The 20,383-nt window shown below is 55.7% G+C and overlaps 1 protein-coding gene across 4 annotated transcripts in view; it reads right to left on the bottom strand.

The window, feature by feature from the left end:
• Nucleotides 1-841: 841 nt before the first annotated feature.
• BCL11B (BAF chromatin remodeling complex subunit BCL11B) overlaps nt 842-20,383 on the bottom strand; it is a 92,628-nt gene continuing 73,086 nt past the window's right edge. For all 4 annotated transcript variants that reach the window (XM_025443315.3, XM_025443313.3, XM_025443314.3 and 1 more), the window contains one exon: nt 842-3,047. In XM_025443315.3, the coding sequence (XP_025299100.3) occupies nt 934-3,047 (2,114 nt within the window). In that variant the 3' untranslated portion in view covers nt 842-933. The remainder of the gene's footprint in view (nt 3,048-20,383) is intronic.

Genomic DNA, 20,383 nt, shown 5'->3' on the forward strand with positions numbered 1-20,383 from the left:
CCATTCTGATTCTGAAACAAAGTGCTACAACTTTAAAGATTGTTATCCGCTGTACATCCACTCCCCCCCACCCAACCCTCCCCAAAGAAACCCCCAGCATGCCACTGTTTATTTCAGGACCAAAGGAAAAGAAACAAGGTAAAAAATGAAAAAATAAAAAAATAAAATAAAAAAACTACAAAAAAAAGTAAACAACTTCAAAAGTCATTTAAGTGTTGGCTTCTTCACAAGAAATTACACATGCTTAGCTTAAAATCTCAAAAAAGCAGCGCCCTCCCCCCCAAATTATAATTTAAAAGATAAGCTTCCCTTCTCTATCGCTTGGGAGTCATTGCTTTAGGCTACTACTGGGTTAAAAAAAAAAAAAAAAAAAAAGCAAACAACCACCAAAAAAAAAAAAAAAAACAAAAACAAAAACAAAAATAAAATAAAATTAACAATAACAATCAACCAACCAAACAAAAAGAAAACAAGGAGGGATGGATACCCAACAAAAATCTCTGTAAAGAACTTCAACAGAAAGAATAATAATAAAAAGGTATCTGCACATGCCAAAAAAAAAAAAAAAAAAAAAGGAAAAGAAAATTACAAAACCCAATAAATACAGAAATTATTGCACAGTTAAAAGGCTCCACAATTTTTACTGCCTCAATCAACCCTCGGGTTTCCATAGGACTTCGCAGACACAGGTTGGGGTGGGGCGGGGCGGGGCGGGGCGGGGCGGGGCGGGGCGGGGGGTGGGGCGGCCGCGTCCCCTGGGGCCCCCTCCGGGGGGGCGGGGCCCGCGCGCGCGGGGGGCGGGGCCGCAGGGCGGGTGGGAGGGGCCGCGGCTGCGCAGACGCGGGGGCGGGCGTCCGTCGTCGGGTCAGCGTTCTGTCGCTTGGCAACGGCTCCCCGTGCAGGGGCGCGGCGCCCGCACGCGCTTGCGCGCGCTTAGCTCCTCTCGGCCTGCTCGATTTTGACGTCGTTAGTCAGCAAGTGCTCGCCGTGCCACTTTTTCATGTGTTTCTCCAGGGTGCTGTAGACGCTGAAGGGCATCTGGCAGATGTCGCAGCGGTACACCTCCTTGCCGATCTGCCCGTGCGTCTTCATGTGGCGCGTGAGCTTGCTGCTCTGCGCGCACGCGTAGTTGCACAGCTCGCACTTGTAAGGCCGCTCGCCGGTGTGGCTCCGCCGGTGCACCGTCAGGTTGCTGCAGTTCTTGAACACCTTGCCGCAGTACTCGCACGTGTCGCTGCGCCGGCCCTCCTTGGAGCTCGGCCGCCCGGGGCCCGGGCCGCCCAGGTGCGGCGTGCTGCCCCCGCTGGCCGTGCCGCTGCGGCCCGACAGCCCGCCGTCCAGCAGGTCCCCGGGCGGCGTGGAGAAGCGCAGGCTGCCGTTCTCGGACGAGTGCTCGGACGACGTGGCGAAGGGCGACTGGCGCGCGTCCGTGAAGCCCAGGAACGGGTCCTTCATGAAGTGCCGCGACGCGGCGTAGCCCACGAGCCACTGCGAGTACACGTTCTCGGACGGGATGAGCGCGGCGGGCGGCAGCTCCAGGTCCTTCTCCACCTTGATGCGCTTGGCCGCGCTGTTGAGCCCGGGGCTGGGCAGCGGCGCCGGCTTGCGCGGGAACAGCCCCGGGAAGGGCTCGGCGCCCGGCGCGAAGCCGCCGCCGCGCCCGTTGACCGCGCCGCCGGGGCCCGCGTCCCCGCAGCCGCCCGCGTCGTCGTCGTCGCCCGCGTCCCCGCCGCCGCCGCCGCCGCCGCCGCCGCCCGGGGTGCGCTTGAGGAAGGCGCCGCGCTTGGGCTTGTCGGCCAGCAGCTCGCCGTACTGAGGCAGCGCGCCCAGCCCCACGTTCTCCATGACCTTGCCCAGCACCAGCGCCTTCTCGTCGGCCAGCGCCTTGGCCGCGCCGCCCACGCCCACGCCCACGCCGCCCGCCACGCCCACGCCCACGCCCCCCACCCCGCCCACGCCCACGCCCACCCCGCCCACGCCGCCGTTCTCGCGGTTGCGGCTCAGCTCCGAGTCCATGCTGAAGCTCGACTCGGGCCGGCTCTCGTTCTCCAGCAGCAGCTCCTCCTCCTCCTCCTCCTCCTCCTCGTCGTCCTCCTCGGGCTCGTGGCCCAGCGACGGGTCGCTCTCGTGGTGGCGGAAGTCGCCGTCGGCCGCCTTGAGGCCCTCGCCGGCCAGCTCGCTGGTGCCGGGCTCGGGGGAGCTGGCGGCCGAGAGCCCGTCGTCGGAGCGGCCGGCCAGCGAGCCGGCCTTGTGCATGTGCGTCTTCATGTGGCGCTTGAGCTTGCTCGCCTGCGAGCACGCGTGGTCGCACAGCTGGCACTTGTAGGGCTTCTCGCCCGTGTGGCTGCGCCGGTGCACGATGAGATTGCTCTGGAACTTGAAGGTCTTGCCGCAGAACTCGCACGACTTGCTCTTGGCGGGCGGCTGCGGCGGCGGCGTGCCCCCGGGGGGCATGGGCGGCAGCGGCGGCGTGCTCAGGAACGGGGACTTGGGGCTGGGCTGGAAGGGGTTCAGGAGCCGGTGCATAGGGTTGCCGCGGCCCGGAGACACGGGCGGCGGCGTGGAGCTGTTGCCCGCCAGCTCGCGGAGCCGCCGCGAGAAGTCCATGGCGGGCGAGTCGATGGCCATGGGGTTGAGGCGCATGACTCGGTCGAAGGCACTGGGGTGCTGGGCGACGAGCCCCATCTCCTCGGCACTGAGGCGGTGCGGGTCCAGGTGGTGGCGCGGCGGCGGGCTGAAGAGCGGCGGCGTGCCGGGCAGGCGGCCCTCGCCGAAGCCCGGGTGGTCCCGCAGGATGGGGCCCGTCATGCGCAGCAGGTTGAAGGGGTTGCTGTCGCCCAGGAAATTCATGAGCGGGGACTGGGCCACGGCCTCGGGTCCCAGCGGCGGCGGGATGGTGAGCCGCGGCGTGAGCGAGCTGCTGGCCGGCCCGGGCTCCAGGTAGATGCGGAAGCCGTGCGTGTTCTGCGCGTGCTGCAGCAGGAACCACGCGCTGTTGAAGGGCTGCTTGCATGTTGTGCAAATGTAGCTGGAAGGCTCATCTTTACCTGGGGAGACACACGGACAGAAAGGCAGAGAGAGCGTGAGAAGCGGACGGGGGCGCGCCGCGGGGCCCTGGCCGGGAGGTGCACAGCGCGGGGCGAGGCGAGTCCCGGGCGCGCAGGCGCGGGGGGGGTGGGGTGGGGGGGGACCCTTCGGAGCAGCAGGCCCGGGCCGCACCCGACGTGTGGGACCCTCCGGCCCGGCCAAGGCCCCACCCGGCTGGCTGGAGGGCTGTGGCCAGATGGCCCCGGCAAAGCCCGGATCGCCCGGCGACCTCCACAAGCAACCCCAGGGTCCCTAGACCTCGGCTTGCCCCCCCCCCCCCAAAAAAGCGGCTCGAATCCCCATTATCTCGGAAGCCACACGACGGTCGCGTTTGTGGGAATGCCCCATGTCACTGTTAAAACGAAGACCGGGGTTTGTCAACCAAGGCACTGCTGACATCTGAACCGGCCAGGATGATTGGGGGGTTGGTTGGGGGGGGAGGTCCCACACATTGTAGAATGTTCAGCAGCATCCCTAGCTTCTACCTACCACAAGCCAGTCGCATTCCCTCCCCCAGTTATGAGGATCCCAAATCTCTCCAGGCATCACCGAATGTCCCCTGGGGGGGGGGGGGGGGACAAAACCACAGCTCACTTCTCCCCCCGCCTCCACCTTGAGGACCAGTGATTAGGCAGGATTTGATCCAAGGAGGTTCTAAAATTCACAAGTCAAACTCAACTGCCTGGCAAACTTTTTTTTACAGAGAAATGGCTCATACCTCTCCATCATTTGGGATTGAGCAACGGGAAATTCTAGGGTTGCATACACCAGCGTATACGCAGAAAGTACCATCACATTTAAACACGGATGCGTAGAACAGAAGGAATTTAGCCTGTTAGGAAGCTCACTGCCCCCCACCCCTCCCACCTATGGCCTCACACACACCCCTACCCACCGTGTGGAATCCCACCCCCACAGGCCCCTGGGACCGGGCGGGATGGGGGGCCACTGGCCCACGTGAAGCCCTTTTGCTGGCATGCTAACGGGAGAACATCAGATCTGACGAGGTGGTCAGGATGAATGGTGGCAAGTGTGGATCTGTTACCTACTGGCTCCGGTGACATCGGGAGCAAATCTTAGTGGACACTTGTGGCACTAGGCCAAAAACGTGACTGTCTCTGCCCATCATCGAGGCAGCCACAAAATGGAAGCTGGATGTTTCACCCAGAACCGGTTGTGCGGCCGGCCGGCTGGCCCCCCTGGAGCTTGGGGGACAGCCTGCTGCTCCTCCAGGCTCAGCCTCTCCTAATGCTTTATGCAAAGGGGCAGGTGCAGGCAGGCCCTGCTTTCTGCCAGGAGATTCGCTCGCTAGCCAGGGAGGGGAAAGGCAACAAGACATCACAGCCCCCATCTTGAAAACCCCCTTTTGTTTTTTTTTTTTTTTTAACTTTCCTGTAACTGGAAGATTTTAAAGCTGATGGAAGAATGGTAGCCGCAGACTCCCTGGTGAAGCCAAAAGTGCAAATTAATTTCCAGACCCCAAATCAGTAAGGTGACCTGAGACTACAGCAGGATATGGAGTGGAGAAGACCCCCCACCACTCCCAATCTCAGCGGGTCCCCAGAAGACCTTCCGAGATCCTGCACAGAGATTTATTTTGTTTTCTGCACACGAGTGATGGTCCCAGGAGGCTTCACATTTAGCTGTAAAAACCAAGCGACTGCAGGACCCAATGCCCTGTTCTGCACAGGTTCGGCTGGACAGCCTCAGAGGGCAGACACTGCCCGCCCCACGCACTGCCTGGAGATCCTCTCAGAAACTCCAGAACCAACTGGGCCAGGACACCCGCCACTGGAAACCAAGACGTGCTGTCGGAGCGGGGTGCCCCACAGGGATGGGTTCGCTCTGGCCTCCTATTCCTATTCGGTGGAACGGAGACCAGTGGGCAGGGAGCTCAGAGACTCAAAAGGACTGTGAGATTTGGCTTCACTTGGCTTTTTTTTGCCAACAGCTCAAGGAGAATTTCTGAGTCCATTTTCTTTCTCCAATGTACCCCAGTCCGTCTGGGCAATTCCCTCTCCAACGTACCCAACTCCCAACTCCAAGGTGTAGTCCCCGAGGAGGTTTCTCCCCCGCTCTGGAAAGCGAACGGGAGGCCTTGGGAGGCCCTGGCTGCCATGTTTCTCACGGGCGCCCACTACACAGGGCGCCAAGCCTGGGCCTTCCCGCCCAGCACGGCCCTCGGCTGGCAGAGAAGATGCCACCTCCTGTCCTAGCTTATTAGTTAATGTACTTGGGAGAACAGAGCCCTTTGCCTCAGAAGGCCTCACGAGAGAGCTGGCCAGAAGCCACGGTATTTAGAGTCCTCCTCAAATCCTTTTCTGGAGCAGGGCAAAATAAATATGTAATAAATAACAAGAAGATAAATAAAACGTCCCTTTCTGACACAGGAGCTAATAACACAAATGAAGCACCACATCCCACAAGGTCATAGATCTTCAAATTAAAGAGCGTTTCTGTCTCCTTCACCTTAGCTTTCAGAAACTCTTAATTAATCGATTTATGGCACAACAGCTGCTCTGGTTCTTCATTTTTTAAGTGGGACCACCTCCTCCTTTCCCCCAATCTCTCTGTACGTCGTCGGCATCATCTCCTCGGGCTTCAACTCCAGAGCGCTTCCTGGGTCTTGTTCCACGTATCTTCTAGAAAGTTCCACCGCTGGTGAGGAATGCAGCTATCAGAAGAAAATGCAGAACTCCCTGGCAGGCCGGGAATCAAGAAGACTGTTCTTCAGCCGAAATGGCCGATTAAAACATTTTTTTAACTCAAAATGGCAGCTGCTGGGAAGCATGTAGCTACATGTTCTAAAGAGCTCAGATGTTTCCACTTCTTGTTAAAAAAAAAAAAAAAAGGAAAAAAAAATTTAAAAGCTACTTCTAAAACCCTGGAGCGGCCAAGGGAAGAAGTTACCTGTCTGTAATTCACCACCGGGTAGGGAAGAGCGACTTGTCCATCCAACCGGATCCCAGGGCCGCTGTTCATGCCGGGCTGAGCTCTTCCTTCCCCGCAGCCCTGAACTGCTTCGGTTCCCAGACTTCCCTCGGCACGATGGCAAGATTCACTGCAGGCGACGGCCTTCCCAGGATCTGACAGCTTCTGACTTTTCTTTTTTTTAAATCTCGCAGCCCTCAAAGGCCCTCCCTAGACAACTCTCTTTTCACTCTCCCCCAGCTTTTTTTTTTTTTTTTTCCCCTTAATAAAATGTTCATTTCCATATTACCACTTCATGGCTCTCTCTTGCCTAGAAGTAGCCGTGAGCACTAGGGCTGCTCACTTCTAACAAGTGAACAATGTCAGAAGTCTTTGAAGAGCCACTCAGAACATTTTTCCATTCAAAAACTCGCTAAATATTTTACACTCGCAGCGTACCGGTCACGGGCAGCTCATTTTTAAATGCAATGCGAGACCCTCGGCCAGAGGACGGGCTCCCTCCGTGTCCCAGGCCCAGAGGTCACCCCCTCCCTCAAGCTCACGGCCACCTGCCCCAGAGGTGAGCTGGAGGCTCCACGAGGGGACCACCGCTTTGCCAGCGGCCCAGGCGGGACCCACTTCCTACCACGCTGCCACTGGGGCTGCTGAGGCTCCACAAGACGGTGGTTGTCTGGATTATCGTGAAGTGGCGCGCCCGGCAACATCAAACCCGGCCTACAGACCTAGAAATGTCAGCTGCACTGCGATCACTAAATCAGGCTTGGCAACTCAGAACCCGGGGCCCGTGTCTGTCCTTAGTTGCTTGCTCACGTCCTCAGACACTTTTACTCTCAGTTGGCAGGAACCCAGACTGGATCTTCTTTGCTCTACTGGCTCTAAAGGCAGTCCTTCTGTTTTTCTCGAGCTGTAAACCCTCCCTGCCATCTCTAGGCTCCGAGGGCCTGGGTGACGGCGTGGGTTCCTTCCTCGGCCTTGACATCACCGGCACAGTGAAGTTATTCACATCACCACCTCTTTGAGCCTCAATTTCCACATCAGGACAGTGGGCCTAAGATGCCTGCCTCTGAAGAGGGCTGGGCGCCCCCCCCTACCCCCAGGAGATCCCTTACGGGGACACGCGCTGTGAATTAAGCACCACGACGACAACCCAGACTTACATGAGTTGGGCTTTGTAGGTTTTGATATTTAGCATCCATCCTTGAACCTGGCAGTGCACGTTTCAGGGATGCTTCTCTGTGTGAGTCTGGCGGTAATAAAACCCGGGAGGAATTCTAATGCAGCCTGCCTGGTGCAGGAGAGATTCCATGGCAGTGAAAACTTGCAAACGGTGAGGGAAATGCCATTTCTTAGAGCGACACTCCGGGGCCGACCGGCAACCAGACCTCCAGCGATGGAGTGCGAGTCTCCCTCTGCTATCAGAGGCTAGTTTTTTGTGTTTTTTTAAATGAGCATTTAAATAATTGTTCCTCCTTATTATGCTAGTTACTCTAATAAGACCAATAAAGGTACCAGGGATGTTCAATAAAAAAACACACCTTTAATTGAGTAATTTATTCAATGAAAAGGCCACAGCTGAGCGCGCCAGTTTAACAGGTCTCTCCAAAGGCCAAGTGACAGCACGTGGAAGGGCACTTGTGCCTGCGGGAGGTACAGCAAGGCTGTGCCACCTCTCAGCTCACTCAGGGCCACGGGTGAGAGCCCGCCCGGGGCCGTTCTCCAGGGCTGGATGCAAAATGGGAATCCGGACACTTGGACGCTGAGAGCTGGGCCTTGGCGTCGCGCAGCCCTCCACCGTTTGCAAAGCGCTCCGCAGCTGGTTTAGCGCTTTTTGCTCGCACTGGCACATTTTGTCATTACTCACCCAGACTCTGAGGAAGGCCAGGTGAGGGCTGAAACTCTAAATCTTCCCGACCCCAGGGACCCCAGGCTCGTTCCCTGCCCACCCTCCAGCACACAGCGCCCCCTGAGGGCTTGACCATTCTTGCTACACTTGTCAGGGCCTGTTTTACAATGCAAATGGCCAAGAAGGAGGTTGTCCTGTCACCATGTGTGTCCTCCTTCAGTGAAGCGCACAGGATTATCTTTCGTGGGGCCCAGTGGGGGCCACCGCAGGCCTGGCCCCTGGAGGAAGAGGTTTCACAAAGTAAGCCCATTGCTGGGTGTGTGTGTGTGTGTGTGTGTGTGGCGACAGGACCCCGGACTCCAATGCAGGGACAGGATGCTGGATCCTTGGGTCCCTGGGGCAGGCCCTTCCTCTCTCTGGACCTCAGGGTGCCCAGCGCCCCAAGAGAGGGCTTGGTTCATGGGCCAGTCAGCCAGTCCTACTCCAGAATCTGGAACCACTAACAATATCGCCTCCACTGTTCCAAAATGATAGGAATTATCATCACTATTATCCCTTCGATGTGTAGACCCCCTTATTAGTCTAAAGACGGTCTCCCCTTCACGATCCCAGAAAGAGAATGTCAGCTGGCCGCCGCGGCGGTCTTTGCAAGGTTTTGTGTTTCTATTATTTGAAAGCGTGGCCGTCCCCAAAGGTACTCCGTCAAACCTCAGCCGCTCTGACCGACAAGGTGGAGCTCTGGGCATCATAATGACAGCAGTAACCATAAGCTGTCACTAAATCCCCACACGGGCCTGCCCTGCAGCCTCGGGAGAGCTGACCTCCCCCGAGGCTCTGCACAGCCCCTGAAGTGAGAACTGTCACTCGTGCCATTTCACAGAGCAGGACACTGAGGGCTGGAAGAGACAAGGCGGTTAAGCCGGGTCGAGAGAGAAAAGCGTACAGACCTGGGGCCCCCAGGCCCAGGCACCTGTGCACGGCAACGGGGAGCCCGGGCCACGGTGTCTTAGCTTTGGTTCCAGCCAGTGTGCTAAAGAAGTGGAGCTGTCCTGCTCTCGGCTCAGCTGCAGTAACTCAGTGAAATCCTGCTCATTACATCTCTCGGAAAAAGTAAGAGATGCACTTTGCTGGTGCTGGTGCTGGTGGTGAGGGTGACAGATCTCTCCTGGGTGGCCTCCCCGGGGCTCAGCCAGCCTCCGCCTAACAGAGCCCACGCCCCTCCACCACTGCCCATGGCAGATGTGGCCAATCCATCCCTGCACTCCCCCTTCAGGCCTTGGAATCCCCTAGATCCTCATTACCACATGCCTCTGCCTCTGCCCTCCGTGGATCCCGGTGCACAGAAGCCCCATCAATGGGGAGCCAGGTTAGATGGGGCTGAATTAACTAGGTGGCAGGGTATGGCCCGTGGAAAGCAAAGATCCCCCTGGCCCTTCATTTATTCAGTGCACAGACAGGAGCTGGGCACCCTGGGCACCCACCAGGTACTCTCCCTAGATAGGGCACAGCTCACAGGCTGGGCGAGATGGAGCCCCTGATGCCCCTCTCGATCATGTGATGAAAGGTCCGAGCACTGGTTGGTAGGCAGTCGGGGTGCTGGGAGAGGGAAGAATGCATGGACTGGGCTGAACTGGGGTTTAGAGCCTGCAGTGTGGGGCTCTCGTCTGCCTTTGGCTCCAGTTGTGATCCCGGGAGCCCTGGGATCAAGTCCTGCATCGGGCTCCCTGCTCAGCAGGGAGCCTGCTTCTCCCTCTCCCTCTGCTGCTCCCCCTGCTTGTGCGCTCTCTCTCTCTCTCTCTCTCTGTTAAATAAATAAATAAAATCTTAAAAAAGAAATTAATCATCTAGGCTGGATCCCAAGCTCCCTGAGCACAGGGACCACGCTGGCCTTGGCCGCTGCTGTGACTATGGCCACCCACACAGGAACTAATGCACTTCAGAACTAATGTGCTTCAGAACTGCGGGTGACCTGTGAAAACACTGTGGCCTGGCCGTCCGTTTCCTTACGGCCAGCGCTCCTGACCACATCGTCACCAGGACGAGGGTGTCTGCCCAGGTCTGGGTGAACCCACCTGGCTCCACAGAGCTCAGCTCAGCATTCAACTAGTGCACCACTTCCTGGGCACAGCGGGCACAGGCTCCACCCAACACACCCACGCCTCTCAGCCGCTGTACCTACCACCTGGGCGGGCCAGGATCCCAGGGACTTAAAACGGAACCTGGACATGAGGCCACAGCCACCGCCCTACCCCCTCTAAGCCAACCTCAGCAGGGCGGGCCAACAGGTCCCCCCCACCCATCTTCTCACATCACAGGAATGACAGCCCCTGCTGCCCAGGGGAAACACGAGGCACTCAGCCTTCACTCACCCTCCTGGTCCTCTCCTTGGGGCCACATGTTTGCACACTGGCTGGGACTTGCTGTTCCCTGTGCCCAGAATACCTGCCTTTCCTTCTCTACCTGCAAAATGTCTTTTCAGACCCAGCACCTCTACCCCCACCCCCCAGACATTTTGGGAATACTACTTGATACCGATCACAGGTACTATCGTAATCTGTCCTTGACCTTGGTGTGTTCAACTCACATGTGATCTGTATGTGTCAATGCTGGGCTTGTGCTCTCAGGTGGATGCTCACAGCAACTCTGGAAAGTGGGTTTTAATCCAGACTTAAAAAAGAAACTAAGTCTCATCACAGGTATGTGCAGGACCCAAAGTCACATGGCTATGGGTCACAGAACCCAGATTCACAGAGGGTCTGAGCGTACGGCCTGTGCCGTACAGCTGTGTCCAGACACACACCTGGCTGTCCCCTCCATGAGACTGCAAACTCCACTATCGTGGGCCCTGGGGAGCGGCATGGAGAAGCCACACAAACCTCTCCACCTATACCCACGAACACCAGCAAATTACAGGCTTTGTGCAAGAAATGCCGCGCGTACCTTGGCTGAGAATACAGACCTTCCACCCAGCCTCACAGTGTTTGGGGACAGTCCACTGACCCTGCCAGCATCCCTGTAGTAGAGGTCCACTGTGGGCTTCATACGCCTGGAGTTAACTTCAGCTGGGAGACTGGGCCTCCAGCCCGGACAGCCTCCAACTCAAGCCTCCTCCAACATTCCCCTAGGCACCCAGGAGTGCACAAAAACACCACTGAATCTTGCTTTGAGCAAAAGAGGCATACCTGGGAAATGGGTGAGCCCAAGGAAGTCTGTGTCCCAAGGACATGCCTTTCTCATTCATCCATTCATTCATTCACTCATTCATTCATTCACCTCTCTATCCGGTCATCACGGACTAGGTGCCAGTTATGGCAGGCATATTCAGAGGGACTGGCTGAGACCCCTCCCCTCCAGGAGGCCACAGGTAGGGACTGAGGAACAGGGGTGGTGAGTGGACACAAAAGATACTAAGGCGGAGCAGAATCTGCTGAGTGACCACAGAGCACCTAGGGAGGATGCAGGTGGGAACAGTGCATGGAGGTGAGTTGGAGCCAGACACATGGAGAAGGGTACCTGCCAGACCACGGCGGGGGGCAGGGAGGAAGGTGTGAGGGTGGAGGGCACTGCACAAACAACCTCCGGGCCGCACAGAGACAGGCACAGGGGAAGGCGAAATGAGGAGATGCTGCTGGGGAGGGAAGTACCTAGCAGGGATTCCACAGGCACCTGCTCCTGGTGTAGGGCTGTCCTGACATGCCCACACTCACCATCCAAACCCAGGGCTAAATATTAAATGTGGAGAAGACGTGCTGCTCTCAGGTGTCATTCTATTAAGGAGGCCAAGGAGTGCATGAGGACAGTACCAAGGTCACACTACAGCTGGCACCCCAGGAGCTGCATGGCGGTAGCAAAGGATGAAAGATCCGTCTGACACCACTGTAGTCATCTGCTCTACCACGCAGAAAACATCTGCTGGGTGCCAAGCCCCGTGCTGAGTGGAGGGACCCAGCACTGGACGTCTGCCTGCGTGGAGCCTGCGGTCAAGTGCAGGGGCTCAGGAGTCCACACATTTTTAGTAAGTCTTCAGGCCATGTGGCCACCAGGAGAGGCTGTGACATGAGGCACAGGATCCGGAGGAAGGAGAGGTGGACAGTGTGGGAGGCTCAGGGAAGACCTCTCCGAGGAGGAGCTCCTGGAGCTGAATTCAGAAGGAAGAAGGAGTCTGTGATGCTGAGAAAGGAAACAAAGGGTGTGCCGGGCAGAGGAAACTGCATACACAGAGGCATGGAGGTGGGACCCCAGATTCATGGAGACGAGGTTAAAGGATGAGGACTGGAAAGGGGGTTTTGGATCAATTTGAGGAGGCTCTGAAAACACCAAGAAATGGAGCCAGATACGGACCAAATTCCACTGCCATAAATTCCATCACAGTAAAAACTAATACTTAAAAATATATATATATGAAGATTTTCAAACCCACACTCAAGGCCTCCTTGAGTCAAAACAGTTCCGTACAACAAAATGTCAGTACAACCAAAGGATGGAGGGGAACCCCTTGAAGGGCTGAGACCCAGATCCACCCTTCCCAAACTGTGGAACCCTAAGACACAAAGAAATGAAACCAGGAGGAGGCCTGGAAAATGCAAAGAGGAATTTTAAAATCCAGCCTATGAGGATCGCTAGCCTCTGAGGTGGCTTGTAAATCATTCTCTCCAGCAGGAGTTCTATTATTCCAGCAAGATTCTCATCTGAGCCTGCCAGGCCTGTGAGCCAGCTTCAGGAACAGGCTGGTCCAGGGTCTTAGTGAACAGAGAAGCGAGGGTTAGAGCTGAACTGCAGCTGCTGGCCCCATGCACCCCAGATTTCCCCAAACAGTCTCGATTTCAACTGCTCAATTCTGTGGTCAGACCAGGTGCGCAGTTCAGGCTCAGGAAACAGCCCCCCCAGCCCCGAAACAAAGCAATACTGCTGACCGCGGGGGCATCTTGGGGAAGGGTGAGAACGACGGTGTCTGTTTGTAAGATGGAAGAGCCGGAGGCAGGACACGCCGAGCGATGTTCTGTGTGGCAACTTCGCTCACGGCATTCTTGAGAAACTACGGCACATCCCTCAAGATCATCTTTATAGAGCTTCCCCCCCTTTGCATAAGGCACGCAAATCAGCTGGAAATAGTATGTCTTCCCCAAAATAGATGAATGCATCGTCAGATTCCCTTGAAATCCTGCTGTAGACTTCTCCAAAAAGGACCCAACCGTAGGTTCTTTCTGGTGCGCCAGTGGATAAACTTTGCTGGTTTTGTCTCCATCCCCCCACCTCTCACCCCCCACCCCAAATATATGAGGTTTTCTGAAAGGACTGTAGCATTCTGAAGATAGGAATTTAGCAGAGAATGTGAAGGGGAAGCGTGGAGCAAATCCTCCTTATCATTTAATGGAAAAATAAAGAGTGAATTAAGAAATAAACAGGCAAAAAAAAAAAAAAAAAAGCCACCAAACTCAAGGCGTGAGCTGCGGGTGTGAGAGCTGGTGCACACAGGCGTGTGCACACCTCGTGGGTATCTTCACGCACGCGTTCCGGCTGACACAGGAAGTCTCTCTTCTCCATTATTCATGACTTCCTTCACGAGGCAGGAATAAGGCTTCCTTCCTTTCCTTAAATCCACAAAAATCTCCACATTCCACCCCAAGAAGTATTGCAGGGGCAGTAAATCTCGTTTTAATGGAGTGTACGTTTAGCTCTGAGGAGATAATTGACGTTATGGAGAGCCTCGACGCCGAGTTATATAGGTTAGCTAATGCAGAGGGGACTCATTACCCACACACTACAAACAAGTAGTAATATATGTATATTGTTCAGAGTGGCGTTATAGCAAAAGTGTTCCGGTCCACAGGGATTGATAAAACACAAGAAAACAGCAGACATGCACTTGTAAATTTGTCTCATTTGTCTCTGAAGTTAAAGGTTATTCCCTTGTTCTGAATTTGTAATAAAAACATGCTAGCCCAAGGTTTGTGGAGGATGTTTGAATATTTAAATTGTGTATAATGATGGGCAATTATGGGATGAAAACTGGACCGTGTGAATGGGGGAGCACCGTCTGGATGGCCAAGTGTTTTCCCCACCAACGGGGTCACCTGTCTTCACTGCGCCACCCTGCCCCCTCCCGAAGGGCCGTGGGGACCCTTACCCGGTCCCACTGCCACCAACCAGCAACCAACCCAGCTTAGGCTGGCTCGGGTGTGTGGGTTCCTCCCCTTCTCCTTCCCTTCTTCTCGTTTTGTTTTCTATTTCAATATGCACGGTACGTCTCGCCAACCGCAGGCGGAGACCGAGGCCGTGGCCCCTCGAGGACAACCCGCCACACGTCGGGTCGTCCTTCTGCAGCCGGTCAGTGCTTCCTCGTGGCGGGGAGGCGAGGCCAGGCGCGGGGGGGCCGGGGGAGAGGGGACTGCCGGCAGAGTATGAATTCCCCCCGCCCCGCCCGCCCCCAAATGGGGGGGGCCCTTCTCCCCAGCACCCTCCCTGGAGGAGAGCCCCCACGGTGGCGCGCCCGGGGTGGCACCGCGACACCCTGGCTGGAGCCCAGGTGCCCGCCTGGCCCCGACCAGGTTAACCAACTGCAGTGTTTGAGTTACTCCAGCCAGCTTGTCACCGAGCACAAAAGTCATCAGCGAGTGAATGTTCTTTTCTGCACCACAATTAAGACGAATCAATACGACGTGCCACAAATGGTATTTTACTCTCAATAAGAACTCGAGCTGAGTTTATTCAGAATATTTTAGCGCTTCCCCGGGGGATTTTGGGCCGACGCAGATGGCAAATAAAGTACTCAGCCTAAGGCTACAGCACATTATGGTAATTCTAATGTCAGATGTACTTTAATATACAGCTCTATTTAATCACCCCATTATTTCACATTTCCATATGAAAAACCTGCGGCACTTCTGCAGCGCTTTTGCCTCTGCCACGGTGCCAGCTTCCTCCAACCCGCCGGCAGCCGGGGAGATGGTCATCCTCGCCAGGCGCGGCTCAGTGTCGAAGTTTCCGGGCGCTCTGTGCGCAGCCAAGCTGCCCGGCGTGCGTCAGGAAATCAGAGGATTCAGAGATGAACCAAATGTTCACGGAGGTGATGGAAAAGCGAGACCGAGCACTTCCACCTCCCCTGCGCACAGGCGCTCTGACACGCGCGCGCACACACACACACACACGGGACGGGCAGACGACCACACGCGTGCCTTCAACACTGCCCCTCTGCAAACACCAGCAGCCTCAGCACGGTGGCTGGGCCGCCCAATGGCTAGACTCCACAGAGGCTTGGGGCCGGCGAGACGTGGCTCCTGCCCGTGGCCTGCAGAGCCTGTGCCAGCTGGCTCTCACACCAGTGCCTCCCCCTGCACCCCCCCCCAAGCAAGGGCACCCGAGAGCAGCAGCAATGCCAAGGGGCAGGGGTGCTGTGCTCGTGGTGACAAAGGACACGGGCGGAGCATGTGGAGGGCAGATGAGCCGCCGCCCAAACTGACTGTACAATCTGGAGCCAGGAGGCCCCCAGGATGGTGCTGTCCGGTCTACACTGGAGAACCTGAAGCCGAGAAGCCCAGGCCCCAGGGGAGGCGGAGTCCTGTGAATTTGAAATGGCTCTTGCACCTCCAGGCTGGCTCTGCTGGCCAGCTGGCGGAGAGAAGCCAGCGGAAGCATGGGTTTTGGCTGAGCCCAGGAAATCACTCTCTCGCGGTCACACGCATACTTGGCCATGCGGCGTTCCAAGGAAGCTCGGCACAAAACCCGCTGACCACCCAGTTCTAGATTTCTCCAAGAGGAGTCTGCCGATGGATGAAATGACACCTGGCACCTGACCCTACCTACCGGCTGCCGCAGTAATGAGTCCAAATGAAAGCCACAGAACGTGATTCTTGTTAATGGGCACAGCCTATGGTGTCAAGACAAGGTGCCTGCCCATGAGCAGGCTCAGTCCGCTTCCTCCCACGGGGTGACAACCTCTCAGGGAAGGAGGGAAGTGAGTGAGGGATGGTGCGAGCAGGCAAAGGAGGAAGGGCAATAAAACGAAGCTCCCAGCCCACGATGCCAAAAACGCTGGCAAATTCCTCCCAACTGTGGGTTCACTGATAAGATGATCAGGTACCTAATGCTAGCAGGGTGGTCTCAGAAGCTCCACGTAGCCAACATTTCAGAGAAAGCTGCTTTTGCTCATTTGGAGGCGCAGACTCTGGCCAACCTGGCCATTCTACCTCCTACAGATACAGGGGTGAGGGACAGCTCACCAGCCCTCATCGGCCACACCGGGGCCACCCTCAAACCCAGATCCTCATGCAGCTTCCCTTTTTTTTTTTTTTTTTTAAAGATCTTATTTATTTATTCACGTGAGACCGAGAGAGAGGCAGCGACACAGGCAGAGGGAGAAGCAGGCTTCATGCAAGGAATCGATGCGGGACTCGATCCTGGGATTCTGGGATCATCACCTGAGCCAAAGGCAGCCGCTCAACCACTGAGCCACCCAGGCACTCCCTCCTGCGGCTTCTTTAAAAAATTCACTTTGGGGGTAAAATTCAAGTGGGGGCCTCACTCTCGATTTCTAAGGCCTTTGACTCCACCCTGCTATTATTGCTTATTTGTAAATCTATAAATGGTTCCTAAGAGTCTCTGGCCTTTTTCTGGTTGTAAGTTTGGGAAAAGAGGCCAGACCTGTGGTACTCAACTGAGGTCCCTACAGGGAATTTTGGCAACATCCTGAGACATTTTTGATTGCCACGACTGGGGGAGGTGAGAGTGTGTCAAGGCAGGGATGCTGCTCAACATCCTACAACGAGGAACCCTCCAGCCCCAACCGTCAGCCGTGCCTTGGGTGCACAACCTGGGGACGGGGCCCTCACTTTCCATACTGGGAGAGAGAAACGGGGGAACGGGGGGGGGGGGGGGGACACAGAGAGCGGGGAGGGGTGGGGAAAGAGGGTGGAGAGAAGCTGAGAGTCAGAGAGGAGGAGGAGGGGCTGACATCATTTACTTTTGGCAAGAGGCGAGCTTGGGGCATCCCAGTCAGTTTCATCGTTACAGAAATCATCCGAATCCCAGAGTCACTGGGGACGGCGGGTCCATGGCTCCCGGGGAGCTCCGTCTGGGCCCTGTAAGGGGGAGTGGCGGCCTGGACAGGCAGAGGGAGCAGGGAGGGCATTAATGGGGAGAGCACCCCCACCCCCCAGCCCTCCTCCAAAAACCCTTCCACCTGAGGGACGCCTCCCCCCCGCCCCAGAACCGGGCTCTGCCATCAGGGCAGGGACGTCAGGGGCTGCCCTAGATTCAGCTGCTCAGATGTGAGCCTTGCGACAGCGGCTGCAGGGGATGAAAACCCAAATATACTTCCTGAAGTCAAAGAGATAAAAATACAATTTCTGCTGTGTACGGCACTCTTCTACGCTGCAGCAATACTTGGGGGGGGGGGGCCGGGGCGGTGGGCGGGGGGGGGGGGGAGCGAGGAGATGACCACGCAGGCTTAAGCAAATTCCTTTTTTTAAAAAAACACACGATCCAGAGAGATTACATAAAAAGCACAATTAAGGACCGCTCAGAATCCCGAGGCCTTCGAGAACGTGCTGCCTCCAGAATATTTTTAGAACAATCACTGGAGTGATTCTTCTTAGCTGTAGAAACACTCCAAATCAGAAAGTCAATTTTTCCTCTATTTGCAGAAGTGAGCTGGCTCCACTGGACGGCATGCGTGTGTTTTGCTTGGCGGCTGTTCACAACACTGCCTTGGCAGCGTTTCCTTGGAGCGCGCACGGTGAACCTGGCGCTCGCACACAGTAGCACTTGCATTTCAAACGCCCCAGCCACGCTTCCCTAATAACAGCCTGGGAACTGCAAAACCCCGTAAGCCCGGCCCTTTAAATGGGGAACAGAGCACGGCCTTCGGGGGCCCTTCTCACTACAATAGGGGTTGTAAACTGGGGCTGGGGCTTTCAATAAAGATGTTAAAAGGCAGAAGGAAAAAAAAAAAAAACACTGAGGCGGCCACATTCTGGGGATGGTGCATGCTACTTTCCCCCTCGCCCCCTGCTCCTCCACCCTGCTAGCCCCCCTACCCACTCTCCCCCACCCATGGAGGCCCAGCCCTGGCTGGCTCCTCCTACCCATCTGCCCTCTGGACAGGTACCAGGTTGTCTCTGGGCCTGCCGAAGTCTGCACAGGGAGGGGCATGGGGACTTTAGGACCACATGAGGCCGTGGGTCCTTGGGGCCGACGGATCTGGCTCTCCTGGACATGAATGAGTGAATGCAACTGCTGGCTGAGTTTCCTTCTCCTCAGGTGGCATTAAAACCTGTACAGAGGATCTAGAGCCTGCATGTAAAGAACCTTGCATCCGCTCAGTGCTGCGACTGTGAATGAGCACGTGAACGAATGAGTGTGTGAATGAATGAATGACAGCAGGATAGAGCGGGGAGGGAAGAGAAAGAGCAGGACGACCATGCAGGAACCCACCTCTCTCCTTCTGGGGGGTAGGGGCGTCCACAGCTGTGGCCTCGCCCTCCCCACCAGGGGGCCAGTCACTCACAGAAGGGACTTCCAGGTACAATTTCCACCCCTCCCCGGCAGCAAGAAACGTAGTTATTTGGGCCTCTTAGAACTGGCTCCTCACCACTGTCTCTGCTTCACACGTTCCTCTTTCTTTCTCTCTGTGTTGTTTACAAAGGTTTCATTATGTTTTCAACTAATCAGAAAGGCCCCGCTAATACACAATTAACATGTGATTATAAAAAAAAAAAAATTAAAATAGCTTCCAGAAGAAGGAAATGTAATTAAGTAGAGAATGCTTTTCAATAAGTGCTTGCTTTAACCCATTGTCAGAACACAGTCTACGTTCGTCCACAATGCCTGGAACAGATGCCAAGGGCAGAATGTTAAAAGCAAGTTAAAAAAAAAAAAAAAAAAAGGACATTATTTTCCGGAGGAATAATAACCATCGACTTGGCACAACATGCCGGAAAGCTCAGATTCTGCTTGCAGAGGGGTGACCTCCCCCAATCCTCTTACCACTCTCTCCTATAAAAATGCTTCCCTTCTAAAAAATTAGATAAACAAGTAAACCCAAACCCAGGATCGTAAGAATCAGCACAAGTGAGGGAAGAAACAATAGTCAAACACACGCATTTACAAACTCCACGGGTGACAGACGTTTTAGTCCAGACCATAGAGAGAGCCTGAGATCACCGCTTTCCCATCAAGTCTGGGATCATTTTGTTGCAAACCACTTCGGCCGCATTTCAGAGGGAATCGGTCTTTGCAAAGCCCAAGTCCAAAAAGGGGTTTTTAGCCTCACGCTCCAGACGCAAGCTGACAAAGTGATGGATTTTGTTATCTCTCCCCTCTTCTCCCAACTCCGATCAATTCCTCATGCCAACGAGGTCCAGCCACTGTACCAGCCCCTGTGCTTGTCAGTGTGAACAAGGGCCCCAAACATTTGGAAAGTTTCTGCCTACCGACGAGGCCCCACTGCAAATGGCAAATTCAACAAATGCCCAAGGAAATGGGGACTCTGTGACGAATGTGCATGGCCCTGCACACGAGCATCGGGTCTTCGCCGTAATTCTCCTAAACGTGATGGGGAAGAAGCAAAATCGGGAACCTGGGGGCTGGTGGCAGGGCTGCCACACCAGGGACCCGTCCTCCCTCTTCCAAGCCTGAGCAGAAAATAATCATTTCCGGTCCCAGACTGTCCCCAGTGGTGGAGGCAGCGGTCAGTGAATGGCCATCACCAGGTCAGAAAACACACTCAGGTCTGGAGGGCCAGGCCTGCCAAGGAGCTGGGGCTTCTGGACCAATACTCCACACTGGGAGCAGAGCAGGAGGCCTGGGGGGGGCCCCATGTGCCACGAGCAATGGGCACAATTGCTACAGGTTTCCAGTCTAGGCTCAGCAGTTACTAGCCAGATGACCCAGGGCAAGGCACACAATTTCTCTGCGTCTGTCATTCAGTGTGACATTCCTTGTCTGTAAAATGGCCCCAAGAGTAAGCTCGTTTCTCTTTGTCTTTTGGGGAGAAGAGTGAGACTCCCAGAAGAAGTCTCACGGGATATGCAGGAACCAAGGACCCAGGCCTGGACAGTCTGGATCAAAAGCTCATCATCTTCACCATGGCACCGACCACATTTGATGACAGTGACCCCCCAGAGAGCTGACAGATTTGCAGCATGGGCACCAGGTCAGCGGGGCCTTGTTTGGCCCTCATAGCAATCCCATAGGTACACGCTTTCACTGTGCTTCAAAGATGAGGAACTCGAGGCTGAGGATTTACTCACGCTTGCCTAAGGCCACCCAAATCGTGAAACCAAGGGCGGGTGACAAGCAAGGTCGCCCAGTCTCTCCCAGTCAGTACCAGATGGGGAAATCAAGGCTGTCCAGCATGGAGTAAGGACTTCCCAAGATCACACACCAGCCAAGTCCTGGTTCCCGATCCAAGGACTCACCAAACCACCAAAGGAACCAACATGGCGGGTCTACTCAACCCAGGACTCCTTCTGGAAGGGAAGAAAGAGAAGCTAAGCTGCCAGTGCTCCCCTGTCATTCCCCATG

Source organism: Canis lupus, chromosome 8 (genome assembly GCF_003254725.2).
Source record: "Canis lupus dingo isolate Sandy chromosome 8, ASM325472v2, whole genome shotgun sequence".
Classification (NCBI taxonomy): Eukaryota; Metazoa; Chordata; class Mammalia; order Carnivora; family Canidae; genus Canis; species Canis lupus.